This window comes from Orycteropus afer, unplaced genomic scaffold (assembly GCF_000298275.1).
Source record: "Orycteropus afer afer isolate SDZICR_OR568_19922 unplaced genomic scaffold, OryAfe1.0 scaffold00017, whole genome shotgun sequence".
Lineage (NCBI taxonomy): Eukaryota > Metazoa > Chordata > Mammalia > Tubulidentata > Orycteropodidae > Orycteropus > Orycteropus afer.
The window spans coordinates 9,197,164-9,212,490 of record NW_006921604.1 but is presented as its reverse complement, the minus strand read 5'-3'; the positions used below and the strand labels follow the sequence as shown (position 1 = coordinate 9,212,490).

At 39.2% G+C, this 15,327-nt stretch overlaps 1 protein-coding gene across 1 annotated transcript in view; it reads left to right on the top strand.

Annotated features, from left to right (window-relative positions):
- The first annotated feature begins 13,727 nt into the window (after positions 1–13,727).
- Positions 13,728–15,327, top strand: part of CRACDL (CRACD like) — a 99,855-nt gene continuing 98,255 nt past the window's right edge. Inside the window, exon 1 of the mRNA XM_007959531.1 lies at positions 13,728–13,797. Within this exon, the coding sequence (XP_007957722.1) occupies positions 13,728–13,797 (70 nt within the window). The remainder of the gene's footprint in view (positions 13,798–15,327) is intronic.

The window sequence follows — 15,327 nt, the reverse complement described above, 5'->3', positions numbered from 1 at the left end:
ATATATAAATGTATTGTGTGAATAAAGATAGTTTTACTATTTTTTTTTCTATTCTGTGTGTCTTTTGTTTCTTTTTGTTGTCTAATTGCTCTGACTAGGATTACCAGTATAGTGTTAAATGGGAATAGAAAGACTGCACATCTTTGCCTTGTTCTAGATCTTAAGAAGAAACCATTCAGTAGTTCACCATGAAGTTTGACATTAGCTATAAGATTTTCCTAGATGCCCTTAATCAGGTTGACGAAGTTTCCTTTTATTAAATGTAGTTAGTGATAGTTTTGTTTTTATCATAAAGGCATGTTGCATTTTGCCAAATGTTTCTACATCTGTTTAGATGATCTTTTTTTTTTTTTCTTTGTTTATGTGTTGAATTGTGTTGATTGATTTTTATATGCTAAACCTACCTTTTGGGAGCTTTGGTGGCATAGTGCATTTGACTGCTAACCAGAAGTCTGGTGGTTCAAATCCACCAGCCACTCCTCGGAAGGAAGATTGGGCAATCTACTTCCATAGAGATACCACCTTGGAAACTTAAGGAGGGATTGCTATGAGTCTTGGGACAAATCTCACTTGGATATGTTTTATTACCCTTTGTATAATCCTGAATTTAATTTTCTAATACTCTATTAAGGATTTTTGAATCTATGGTTATGAGGGACATTGGTCAGTGATTTTCACTTTTTGGAAAGTCTTTTTTAGGTTTTAGTATTGTGTTTATATAGTACTCATAAAAGGAGTTGGGAGGTGTTCCTTTCTCCTTTATTTTTTGAAAGTGTAAGATTGACATTATTTCCTCCTTAAATGTTTGGTAGAATTAAATAATAAAACCATCTGGGTTTTGAGTTTTTGTTGTGGGAAGGATTTGGGTAATAAATTATGTATCTTTAATAGATAGTATATTTCAGAATTTGTGCTTTATCTTGTGTCATTTGTAGTAAGTTGTGATTTTCACAGAATTTGTCTTGTTCACTTAAGTTTTTTGAAATAAAATTGTACTTTTATCTTATCCTTTTACTATCTGTATAGGTGCTTTAGGAGCTATGGTAGTGTAGTGCCTAAGGTACTTGACTGCTAACCAGAAGGCTGGTGGTTCAAACCTACCAGCCACTCCTCAGGAGGAAGGTTGGGCAATCTACTTCCGTAGTGACTGCTTCGGAAACCCAAGGAGGGGTCGCTATGAGTCGGGTGTGACTCTATGGCACATAACAGCACAACGTAGGTGCTTTGGATTTCCTTTCATTTCTCTTCATCAGTCTTTATAGTGATCTAGTGTTATTAATCTATTCATGGAACCAACTTCTGGATTTGTTTATTTTCTCTATTGTTTGTTTTCTAGATCAATGTTGTATGTTTTTTCTTTATTATTTACTTCTTTTACTTTAATCTGATCATTAGCTTAAAGTGGAAGCTTAAATAATTTAAAAAAATCTTTCATCATATAAACATGTAGAGCTGTACATTTTTCTAAGTACTTATTTAACTGCATTCCACAAATTTTTTGTAAGTTGTGCTTTCATATTTCAATTAAATATTTTCTCATTTCCTCTGTGATTTTTTTTTACTCATGAGTTATTTAGAAGTATGTTGTTTATCTTACAAATATGTGGAAGCTTTTATAGATATATTGTTGTTATTAATTTTTAATTTAAATTAGAATGTGAATATGGTCAGAGAACATAACTTGTAAGATTCCATTGTTTTAAAATGTATTAAGATTTTCTTTTCCAATAGTCCAGTATATGGTCTATATTGGTGGACATTGCCTGGACATTTGAAAAGAATATGTATTCTGCAGTTTGGCCATAAGTTTTTCTTTTCCTTCCTCTGTAAATGTCAATTTGGTTAAGATAGTTAATAATGTTTTTCTGATCTGTATTTTAGTTTTTGTTTTCCTAGACTATCGATCATTTATTAAGAGAAATAAGTTACAATTTCAGCCATGATTGTGGATTTCTTCTTTCATGTTTGTCAGTTTTTACTTTATTATTTTGAAGCTCTGTAAATGAAGTTTTTACTTCATTATTTTGAAGCTCTGTAAATAGGTGTATACTCATTTATGATGACTGTGTGTTTCTGATTAACTGACTCTTTATGAAATGACTTTTATCTTTAGTAATACTCTTTATTTTGTTTCGTCTGAAATTAATACAATCACTCCAGTTTTCTTATGCCTACTTTTGCATAATAGAACTTTATTGGTCATTTTACTTTAACCTGTGTCTTTCTATTTAAAGTGATTTTCATCTAAAATGCATATAGTGAGTCTTTTTAATCCATTATAAAAATATCTTTTAATTGGAGTTGTGTAGTTCATCTATATTTAATATAATTATTTATATGACTAGGTTCAAAATGACCATTGTGCTACTTGTTTTCGTCCTTTTTTTTTGTTTTGTTCCTCTGTTGTTTCTTTTTAAATAAAGATACTTATTTGTGTTTTATTGACTATGCTGAGGCATTTGACTATGTGGATCATAAAATTATGGATAACATTGCATAGATTGGGAATTCTAGAACACTTAATTTGCTTATGTGGAACCTGAACATAGACTAAGAGTCAGTAGTTTGGACAGAACAAGGAGACACTACATGGTTTAAAATCAGGAAAGGTATGCATCTGCGTTGTATCCTTTCACTTTCCTTGTTCAATCTGTATGCTGAGCAAATAATTCAAGATGCTGGACTATGTGAAGAAGAGCATGGCATCCGGATTAGAAGAAGACTTGTTAACAGCCTGCAATATCCAGATGACGCAGCCCTGCTTGCTGAAAATGAAGATGACTTGAAGTACTTACTGATTGATGAAGATCAAAGACAATAGTCTTCAGTATGGATTACCCCTCCACAGAAAGAAAACAAAAGTCCTCACAACTGGACCAATAAGCAACATCATGATAAACAGAAAAAAGATTGAAGTTGTCAAGGATTTCATTTTACTTTGATCTGCAATCAATGTTCATCGAAGCAACAGTCAAGAAATCAAATGACTTACTTCTTTGAGCAAATCTGCTGCAAAACACCTCTTTAAAGTGTAAAAAAAAGTGAAGATGTCACTTTGAAAATTAAGGTGTTCCTGCCCCAAGCCATGGTATTTCCAATGACCTAATAGGCATTGTCCAGCAAAAGCTGGACAATGAATAAGGAAGACCAAAGAAGAATTTATACCTTTGAATTGTGATGTGGGCAAAGAATATTAAACGTACGGTAGACTGCCAGAAGAACAAACAAATCTGTCTTGGAAGAAGAAGTACAGCCATACTGTGCCTTGAAGTGAGCATAGTCAGATTTTGTCTCACGTACTCTGGACATATTATGAGGAGGACCTGTCCCTGAAAAAAGGCATCATGCTTTGTAAACTAGAGGGTCAGCAGAAAAAAAGAAGACCCTCAATGAGATGTATTGACACAGTGGCTACAACTTTGAACTCAAACATAGCAATGATTATGAGGATGTAACCCTTAAAAGATCTTAGAACCTATGTGGTCTAAATGAAGAACAGTGATAAAGGATGCAGTCCAACAATATAAAGGAATTCAGATCTTTTACTTGGAATTCTTGGAGAACATCCAGGGGTAACCCATTTATAATTCATTGTGATAGCATATAAATTCCACATCTCCTGTTTACTTCCTTCATATTACACATCTGCTTTGAAGACTCCCTTCCTATACCACACACTACCAAAAACAAAACTTTCTTGAATTATTAAGAGAGGAGGGTATACTTAGAAGAGTCACACTTAAGTTATTTTTTTCTCTGTCACTCAGTTGAAGAAATAGAGGACCAGAAAGGCCGGGAGACATGCCCCCTGTTTCAAGGACAGTTGAAGGCTGAGCCAGGTATAGGACCCAGACCCCATGCTTGTTTTCCATGCCTATGCTGCCTCCCTCAATTGAGCGATGAAGAATAGGCTTGGTTCCACCTGTGGTTGGGCATTTCCCCTGAGTTACATAGGAGTAGCAAAAGATACCCACTTGTTACTCAATGTTCTACTCACAGTACTTAAACAGAATTCTGAGGAGGGATGGGAGAAGAAACTCTTCTTCTCTGTAGCTCCAGAGAGATGGTTTTGTCTGGACTCAGATGCAGCACCAGGGAGGAAGTTACATCTGGACTCAGATACAGGCTGAGTAGGGAGCTGTCTGTGTAATGTAAGGACATCATCATGCATTGACCCTCTTCTTGAAATGTCTCCCCCAGTACCCAACTTGCTTCTGAAAAATTCCAGTAAAAGGAATACCTCTGTGATTTCACGATATTTCTGAAGAAAGCATTTCAGAGGGATCATAATTAAATCAGCATCATTGGTGTTTTCCTTTTAAAACAAAGTTACCTCTGAGAGGGTAGTATTGTGTTAATGACCGGAAAGTTGGTGAGTACCGAGACCCTGAAGAAGATAACACAGGATAGATGCCAACCCCGGAGGAGCAGGAGACGGGAAAAGAGTGATGGAAGAGAAGTGAAAGTACACCAAGTGAAAGACATTTTTTTAAAACCTAGTCTTCCCTGAGGTGGACCTTGTGTATATGAGTCACCTCCTCAAGCTGGATAGGGGAAAGGTGAGCTAAGAGTTACCTTGTTTTGTGGTGTCTATTGCTCCCTGAGATTAGGTGAATTGCAATTCAAAAATCTCAAAACCAGGATGCTAATATTTGATCTTGTTGTTGTTGTTAAGTGCCCTCGAGTCGGACCCGACTCATAGCGACCCCTCCTTGGGTTTCCGAGGCAGTACCACTACAGAAGTAGATTGCCCAGCCTTCCTTCCGATGAGTGACTGGTGGGTTTGAACTGCCAGCCTTCTGGTTAGCAGTCAAGTGCCCTAGGCACTATGCTACCAGAGCTTAGTTACTTTAAATTTAATAATTATTTTAACCAGGGAGTATATTTGAATATTCTGTCTCTACAAAGGTGATTTATTATAATGTTTTTTGTCTCTGAAATACTCTCCTTTGCTGTATTTATGTCTATGTATTTCTCTGTGGCATTGCATCCTCATATTTGGAAGGCTTTTGTTTGTTTTGCTCCTAAGCTAATGAAACCTCTGTCCTGCTCTCCTGAGTCGAATGAGCTCTGAAACGTGTTTCATTTTTTCTGCTGTGGGGTCTTCTTTTAATTTGTGTTCTGGTGAATATTTTGTTCTAGAAGTTTAGTGCTAATCTAGACAGCATTGGGGTGGAAGTTAACATTCAAATTGCTATAAAGGATACAGGTTGCAGACACGCATATCGGCAGGCAATTAAGGACAAGTGAGAGTCTGAATAGGAAGATGGGGCAATCTACTTCCGTAATGATTTACCACCTTGGCAACCCAATGGGGGTCACTGAGTTGGAATCGACTCAATGGCAGTGATTTGGGTTTGATTTGGAGAGTCTGGATCTATGAAGACCGTCATAAATACCATGAAGTCCTAGAGAATTAGCCTGTTTTATGAACAATAGATGGAAAACTGGCTGGAGGCAGGTTATATCTTCAAGGGCTTTGAAGAGAACAAAAGAGCAATTGCCAACAGATGATACCAGGACTTATCTTCAGACCTGTAGTGTGGGTCCATTTCTTGTCCCAATTCTAGGAAAGCAACAACAACCCCCCTCACTCCCAAACACACACAACCATAATACACACCCAAGCACATGCTGAATGAGGTTTGGGTGGTTATACATTTGTTGTTGTTGTTGTTATGTGCCGTGGAGTCAGACCCGACTCATAGCGACTCCTCCTTGGGTTTCTGAGGCAGTATCACTACGGAAGTAGATTGCCCCATCTTCCTTCTGAAGAGTGGCTGGTGGGTTTGAACTGCCAGCCTTCTGGTTAGCAGTCAAGCGCCTTAGGCACTCTGCTAACAGAGCTCCTTATACATTTAGGTACTCTTAATAAAATAATGATCAGTAGACTAACAGTGCTTTTGAAGTTTAAGAATAACAAATGTAGTATGTGACACACCTGTTTGTGTATTCATTTTGCAAAGGTTTATTGGGTACCTTTTGTGTTCAGTGAGCCAGGTGCAAAGATGAGTAAAGCAGGGCCTGCAGCCCCCAAGGAAGTTTTCTCTAGGAAGAAGGACTAGCTCTAAGACTCTGAAGTCACTCTCAGTGTTATCTCATTTTTAGGAAACAATGAAAAGTAAAATGCTCCAGTAATTAAATGGTAGTTTCAAGACAGGTATTTGGAATTGGTTCTAGGACGGTAAACTGATTTAGCATATGTTGTTGTTGTTATATGCCGTCAAGTCGGACCCAACTCATGGCGACCCCTCCTTGGGTTTCCGAGGCAGTATCACTACAGAAGTAGATTGCCCAACCTTCCTTCCGAGGAGTGGCTGGTGGGTTTGAACTGCCAGCCTTCTGGTTGGAGGTCAGGTGCCTTAGGCACTATGCTACTGGAGCTCCTGATTTAGCATATAACAGGTTGATACTCAGTTTTGATTTGGTTTTAAGCTAAATAAACTGTATTTGTATAATTGTGGTCATTGGCTATTGATTTTCTTAACAGTTAGTTAATTTTTATTTCCATGCCTTGCCATCAGAATCTCAGGTACAGCCACATAGACTAAACTGGAATCAGCTTGCTCTGGGGCGTGGTAACACAGCTCAGCTACCACATGCAGCAGAAAAAGCACAGTAGAAGCACATGCAGATTGGGCTTCTCTGAAATCCCATCACCTCAGCACAAATTTCCCTCTCTGTTCATTCTCTTAAATTTGTGTTGCTTTGTAAAGTAAATAGCATTTCTTTCTATTTCTGTGTAGATTTAGAAGGATTGTGATAAGGATTATTTCCTCCCCCCCCCCCAAGTCAGCTATCAGTTAACATCCTGAAGGACTTCCTCAGCTTGACTTGAATTGTAAACTAGATCCATTTCTGGAAACTGACAACTTCACTACTGCTTTTAATTTTGTTAGTACCTGTTTCAGTCACCTCTAGAAGCATCTCTAGCTTTGTCAACTGTCTTGTTCATGTATTGTTTTCAGTTCCTTGTTGCCAGACACTGTACTAAATCAGTCATTCACTGTCCGTCAGTTCTGACTCATGGCGACCTCAGGTGTATCAGAGTAGAACTATACCCCATAGGGTTTTCAATGGCTGTGGCCTTTCAGAAGTACATCTCCAGGTCTTTTTTAAAGGTGCCTCTGGGTGAACTCACCCAACCAACCTTTTGGTTAGTAGGTGTGTGCTACATACACTGTTACCCAGGCAGCACTATGCCAGGCTCTTGAAGTAGAACAATGGATATGACAGCTATCAGTTTTCTTTCTTGCCCCACAAAGCTCATCATCTTAGAAGGAAGGAGTATGTTAAACAGGTACCTCACAAATAAGTCATTTGCAAGGACCTTGGTGGTGGTGTTATTATGTGCCATCGAGTTGGACCCAACTCATAGCAACCCCTCCTTGGGCTTCCGAGGCAGTATCACTGTGGAAGTAGATTGTTCCATCTTCCTTCCAAGGAGTGGATGGTGGGTTTGAACCGCCAGCCTTCTGGTTAGCAGTCGAGTGCTGTAGACACTATGCTACCAGAGCTCCTAAGGACCTTGGTAAGCACTGTGAAAGAAAGGTTCAGGGTGCTAAGAAAGAATACTATAAGGATCCAAATATAACTTGGAGGGCAGGGTAGAATTACTAGATCTGAGGGGTGAACAATAAGGCTTTTTTACATAATTACTGTGCTTATATGTCTATAACTAGGCTACAAATATTTTCCTTTCACTCATATAAGTAATTATAATAGATTGGAACTTTTTAAATACCTTATTAAGATCTTTTTCATTCTTCACGTGAATAAACTTTTGTAGACTTTTAAAATATCAGCTGCAGCTAATGATATAATTCTGCCTTGTATTGGGAAGGAACCTGTGGTTATAGTTAAGGTTTTCTTTGGAGAACTACGGCAGGGAGTCTTCTTTGGACCCAGGCCTCTCCTGGAGTTCTGTAGGTGTCGAATACACACTGGTAAATGCTGTGAGCTTCAGAAAGGCAGGAGGCTCATCACCCTTCTGAATTAACTGGAACCCCTGAAGAGGCCTCCTAGGTCCACATTTAGTTTAAAGAATATGTTTTCCTTGGCTTGGACTTAGAGCTGTCAGAGCAACAGGGCTGGGTGGGTAGAGAGCAGAAGCTGGTTGAGGGGGGCCTTTCAGGTGGCCCTACTTGAATTTTGAGTTCAAATAAAAAGCCCTGTCCTCACATGGGAAGCAAGAAGAGTGCCAGCAGATTGGGCATTTGTCACGTTGCCTTGCTAATTATGGTTTTTTTACTTTCCTTTGAGTTTCACTGGGAGTGGAGGAACATATGTTCAGCAGGGTGAGTTAGTTGACCCAACAAAGATGACATTCCATTATGACAGATGTGGGGTGTTTCTACCTTTAAAATCAGTGGGCTCTGGAATGAATGAACAAAGGGAACAGCTCTCCATATGTGTTCTCTGCAGTATCAGAGCACACACTCCTTGATGTCCTTGAATAAGTTCTTATCTGTCATCTGGCAGCAGTTTGATTAACCTCACTGTACATGGTTCTGTTTGGTTGGAGGTGATCGGGAAGCTCAGGGATCAACTGGGAGTGAATCCAGGTGTCTTGTCCTTTGATAATAGTGACTGTCAGGCAAACCCTTTGCACACAGACACTGTTTTCTTGAGAGAAAGTCAATGCTCACCTGCTATCAGTATGTGTCTGCTGTGTGTGTATGCATAAACTTGAGCACATAGTGAAGAACAAGCTGCTGTTGATGGCCATTCTAAGCATAGGGCTTGCTATGTACTCATTTCTAGGTTGCATTTAATCAAAGTGTTGTTAGTCCCATTTTACATACGAGGAAACTGAGTCCCAGAGCTGGTAATGAATGAAGATTCAGTCCCAGAATTGCCTAACTTCCATGGCTCAGCTCTTTTTCCTTTTGTACCATACTATATAATTTTATTAGTATGAAGATATTTGGAACATAAAACATGAGGAGTTAAAAAAAAAAAAAAAAAAACCTACATGAAACAAGCCTGATTTATTTTACCTTTATCAGTGAGGCAACTTTTGACTCTGTATTGTGAGTCCTTTAAACAGGCCTGGTGCTCTCCACATCTGCCTGCTGTCATAGCAGGTTGAACAGAAGGTCCTGCTAGGCTGTACCTTACATCAAGATTAGGACTGAGCTATCCTCTTGGATAACCTCCCATGGTCCTGAGCCATCTGCCCTGTATAGCTTTATCATAGCTGCATCATTCAAGCCAGAGAAGGGAATCTGAGCTTCTTGATCGACTCCAGGCTTGATTGGATGGGATGCTCCTAAACACACTCACCAATAAGGACTTGCCTTCTGCTTGGCCACACACTCTGTCACACACACCTGCACGTTCTCAGCACTTTCCACTAAGCAGCATTTTATTAGCAAGAGGTCACTGTACATTTTGAAAGTGACATTGTAGTTTCTCTGGAGTTCTACAATGAGTTAGAACATTAGAGTAGCCTCAAAAGCCCTTCTCTCAATCCAGCAATTTCCTCTATATTGGTCTCCTGAGGCTCCTTCAGCCTCTAGACCCTGGCCTGACCCTGGGAAGGGGCTCTTTGGCAGACAGAGCCATTTCAGTGGGAGACTTTCTCTTTTGAATACCCAGTTTCCTTTGAGCTCCTCTGCAGATAACTTGAACTCTCCCCTTCACTGGGTCACCGCTTGCAAAAAGTGAGGACCACGCCAGTGTCTTTTATTACTGTATCCCCAGCATCTCAAAAGTGCCTACCCAAGCCTGGCACACAGTCAGCATGAGTATATAGGTCGATGTCTCTGCTTGGCTCCATTGTTGTGTTGTTAAGTCTCCAACGCATAGCGACCCTATGCACAGCAGAACAAAACACTGCCATGTCCTGTGCCAGCCTCATGATCCTTGCTATACTTGAGCCCATCATTACAGCCACCATGTCATTCCATCTTGTTGAGGGCCTTCCCCTTTTTCGTTGACCCTCCACCTTGCCAAGCATGATATCCTTCTCCAGGGAATGGTTCCTCCTGACAACATGACCAAAGTAGGTGACACTTTGCTACTTTGGCTAAGTTAATAAATTTACCTATGAAGATGGCACAGGTACAAAGCAATATTTCATTCTGTAAGGTTGCTATGAGTCAGAATCAACTCAGTGGGGCAGCTAACAACCACAGCAGCAATATTCAATGTTCTCATCTCCAAAATGGGAATACTAAGAGTTCTTGGGGATTAAATGAGATCATTCAGATGATATACTATGTGCTTGGGAAGCAATTGTAATTGTGGTAGTTAACTCTAAATTCAAGCAATGGAAAGCTCTTGCTCTTCAACTTTCTAGCTCAATGCCAACCCTAGGAAATGATACCCACAGTAATAATGGGTGACTTCTTGAACCCTCATCATTTTCTTGCTCCGTATGTTTTCCTTCTCTACTGTATCTTCCTTTAAATGCCCTTGTAGCCACCCTCCCTTGACTCCCTCATAATACGATGAGGATAATACATTGAACAGCAGGACACTTAGGGGTCAGGACCTTGCTGACTAACACTGATGCATGTTGAGGACCACGGGACTTGACCTTTTTGAACACCTGGGAATTCCAGTTGTGTTATCACCTGTGTGTTATTTTATTTCCCTGCTTACAACTGTTGTAAATCTTCTGTCCTTTGACAATGTCTTCTGTTACTTAGATGATTACCACAGATAATGAATGCAAGGATGTTCACGTTTTAAAACCATGGCCAAGGATTTGAAAAATACTGTTTCAAGTCCAACCTTCATTTTTTGCATTTACCCATGATCATGGATAAAATAACTTGGTAAAATTCCAGAATAGATTTTTTGGCAGAGTTGACACAAAACCAGCCATTTTTATGAAGCCAAGTCATCTGGAAATTGAGAATTAAAGCTGCTGAAGCTTTTTCAGCTTTTAAGGAGTTGGCTAGTAGGGAGGATGGGCTTTTTGAAATTAATGTTAGACCCAACTCTGGCACAGACTTATGAGTCCTTTTCTCTATTAACTTTTTCTTTGTATTTCTCCCATCATTTGCCTTTATGTGCTGTGTGCAAGTGGTAAATGTTAACTGATCAACTAGTTGAGATTCATAGTAACTTCCAGTAAGAAATAGTTTTCAAAATAAATGATGGCGTTAGTGCTTATGGAACAGGATGCATCATTTATAAAATCAGCTATTGAGGATGGGGACACTAGCAATTTTTTTTTTTTTAATTGTGCTTTGGGTGCAAATTTACAGAGCAGAATTTGTTTTACATTCAACAGTTCATGCCTATTTGGTTTCACACCCTGATTACCGTCTCTAACTCTAACCCACTCTCCTTCCATCCCTTCCCTGTGACCTCCCACCCTGTGTCCTTCTTAACTGTGCACTCCTGTCTGTCTAACTTTCCCTCCATGTGAATGCTGCCCCTCTGGTGCCCCATGGCCAATTGCTCCAAGGGGTGTATCCCCATAGAGTAAGTGGGTACATCGCCCTGGGTTGAGTGTTCTGCCATGTAAGTCTTTCTGTTGTTAGGCTGAGAGCCAGTCCTTGGGAGTGAGTCCTATCCCAGGCCCAAAGTATACCTCAGGGCCATAGTCTTGGGGGGGGGGTACCACCAGACTCCATCTGACCAGTAATTCTGGTCATTATTGTGTTTTTTAATTTTTTTCCATGTTTTTCCTCCCACTCTATCCAGGATCTCCAGTTTTGCTCCTTTCCTGAATGGTTGGCGTTGGTAGCCAGGCACCATCTAGTTCTTCTGGTCTCAAGGTCCATCATATCCTTGGACTACTTGTTTCCAAATGCCCTTGATTTTCTTCACTCTTCTTCGCTTCAGACTAGAGAAGACCATTAGCTGCATCTTAGATGGCTGCTTGAAAGCTTTTAAGACCCCAGTCACTACTCACCAAAATACGTTGTGGAACAAGATTTTTATGTAATATGTTGTGCCAATTGAGCCTGGGGGACACCATGAAGAGTCAGATTTTTTACTTAGGAAGAAACCAAATCCATATGGATTAAACACAAAAAAAGCTCACTGCCATTGAGATCCAACTCATAGTGACACCTCCTTGGTTTTCCAAGGTGGTATCACTATGGAAGTAGGTTGCCCAACCTTCCTTCTGAGGAGTGGCTGGTGGGTTTGAACCACCAGCCTTCTGGTTGGCAGTCAAATGCCTTAGGCACTATGCCACCAGAGTTAAGAGATAACAATTTGGATAATTTGCTTTAAAACAATCTAATAGTGGCAGAGAGAGGGACTAGGGATAAAGATGAAACAAGAGTGACCTTTAAGTTTTATGTATTCTATTTTTGTTTTGGTGTGAAATTTTTCATAATAAAAAGTTTGAAAAAGAAACTTAATAAACATAAATGATGATGCAGCTGTATTTTAATATTTCTTGCAACCATTATAATAACATTTATGAAGAATTTTAATAACATGGTATATTACAAGTAAGAAAATCAGGAAGCCAAGCTCTATAATATAGTGTGTGTGCATGTATATACAAATACTTAATAGAAAAAATATTGGACAGAAATAGATGGAAATGTTAACTGTAGTTGTCCTTGATTGGTAGGTAGTTTTCAGTCTTTTTGTTCTCTAAACTTTGTACAATGAACAAAAGAAAGCATAATAATTTTCTTATAATTGGAGAACCTTTATTTATAGAAAGTAACCACATCTATATTTTGTGAATTGGTGAAGCATTTGTTTCAGTTAGCTGTTTTCCATTTACATTGCTCCCATCAGCCATCAGATAAACATTTATGTGGCCTTTCTCTAAAATTGTGTATATTTAATTTTCAATTATGTAAAAATAGTATTGTAAGGAAATGTGATAAAATATTGACAAGAATTATTTCTGGGTAGAAGCTTTTTCTTCTTTACGTGTTTTCCAAAATTTCTCTAAAATGTCTCTAAATATTAAACATAATATAATGAATTAGATCTGGGCTCTGAAATCAGACTTTTTTTTAACTAAAATTTTGGTTTTGCTTTTTTTCAAATATGTGTCCTTGGGAAAGTTATGTAACCTCTGTTTTCTTACCTCAACAATGTGTATTAGGATGATATTTCCTTTATAGGTCTGTAGTGAGATATGAATGGAGTAGGGAGCTCTGGTAGCATAGTGGCTAAGGCACTTGACTGCTAACCAAAAGGCTGGCAGTTCAAACCCACCAGCCACTCCTCGGAAGGAAGATGGGCAATCTACTTCCATAGTGATACTACCTCGGAAACCCAAGGAGGGGTCGCTATGAGTTGGGTCCGACTTGATGGCACATAACAACAATAACAACAACAATATGTATGTAAAGTACTTTGAGTGCCTATTAGAGAGGCAGGGGGACAGTGTTGTATTGTGGTTAGGAACATAGGTTATTGAGCCAGTTGGCTTGGCTGCCGATCCTGGCTTCTTTAATTACCAGCTGAGCAGGTATTTAAACTGTTTGTGCCTCAGTTTCTCTTTCTTCCCATATCCCCAGTTCATATAAGACTGCTTGCAACATTATGGAAACTCAATAAATAGTGAATCCATTAATTAAAATGAAAAAAAAAAGTTTATGTGGCTGCCTGTCTTAGGCCATAGGCATATTTTTGGCCCACCCTGCCCTGCACCCTGCCCTGGACTCTTTGTTGAGTAGTGTGCAAATGAGGTTATGGGAAAAAAGCAGTCACCACAACCACCTCACTGATTTTAACTTTTTCTAAACATGTTCCTTTAACATGAATTTCCATCTTATTTTAGTGAGCTGGACATGATTTCCACAAGGGTGATGGACATTAAGTTCCGAGAGGCTGCAGAAGGAATGGGGGAGGACACCACAGGTAAGGCCCTCGCTTCTAGTCTGGGAAAGCCCTCATTTGATATTTCGGTAGGAGGAGAAGCTAACAGAACCAGGCCTTTGGAGTTCTCTTTGGAGGGTGAGGGTTCAGTTCATAAGAACTCTCAGCTATTCCCAGGTCCCTCCCACTGTCACTTGGAGTGCAGATCCAGATTATTTAATGCCATTCAGAGCAGTGCTCCTTTCATTTCTCTGTCAGACAAGGGAACTTTTGAAGTGATTTTCTCATTCCTGAAGGTAAGCATGTTATCAGCCTTTGACTGCCTTGAGAGTGAAGAAGAAGAGACTAAATTGAATCATTTATCATCCTGGAATATCTAGAGGTATCCAAAGGAAGTTGGATAACCTAATCATCCAGAAGAAATGCATCAAGAAAGAGCATTTGATCTCTCTCTTTTATGCCTTTTATTCTCTCACGGGACTTTTACTATATCCTCTTCTAAAGCCCGTGAATTATCATCTCATAACTAACACATCCCAAGAGGTTTCCAATTATGTAATTGGTCTGCTGTTACCCATATTTATGTCTTGATAGAGTTGTAAAATAGACATTAAAAACAATGATTGCCCCACAGTGTACCTTTTCTCCAGATTAGCCATTTAAACTCTCCCTAGTTTGATAGCAAAGGTCTCCATTTCTCTCTTGCTTAAATCAAATTGTCAATAGTGATTTTCTTTGATATAGTTCAAAAGGAACAACATCCAATAATATTAAATCCTAGTTGCTAGCCATAAGCATCAGATACTAGTTTCACTGAAGACTCTATTTCATATAGTATAGATTTTTTTTATTATATCATACTACTTTTCCTCTGTAACATTTCAATAGCTACTAAATTATCCAAAATTTAAAGTAAGGTTTTATAAATGAACCCTGAGAAAACAAGGAGTTTTAAAATTTCTCATATTAGGGACTTCAGGTAAGATGGAGGAATAGGCAGACAAGCGACACAGACCCTCTTCAATAAAGAAGAGAAACACAAATTGACAGAAATACAGAAGATAATTCTGGAGCCCTGAGCTTTGGAAAGAATCATACAGGAGTGGATTACACACTCTGATTGTTGGAGCTGTGTGTCAACTTGGCTGGACCACAATTCTGTGTGGTTTAAGCTGTTGTAATGTGGTTATTCCCATGATGGAATCAGATGATTATGTTTTGAGCAGAGAATCTGTTGAAAGGGAGTTTCTCTAGGGGTGTGACCTACTTCCAGTATATCTATGGACATTCCAAGAAAAGAGACACTCTTCTGTGGATTGGGATTCTGTTGTGCTGCCTACAACTGTCCATGAATGAACAATCCACCATTTGGCCTGGAGATCATGGATTTGTCATTTGTTGGAGTCAACAGCTGGTGTATTGCCTGCCAGCCTTGAGCTTCTCAGCTCCTGTGGCTGCAAGAGTCGGGAAAAGCCTCCAGCTTGACGCTTGATCCAGGAACTTTGGACTTGCCAGTTTCTATCAGTATATGAGCCACTTTCCTAAGATAAGTTTCTCTCTCTCTCTCTCTGT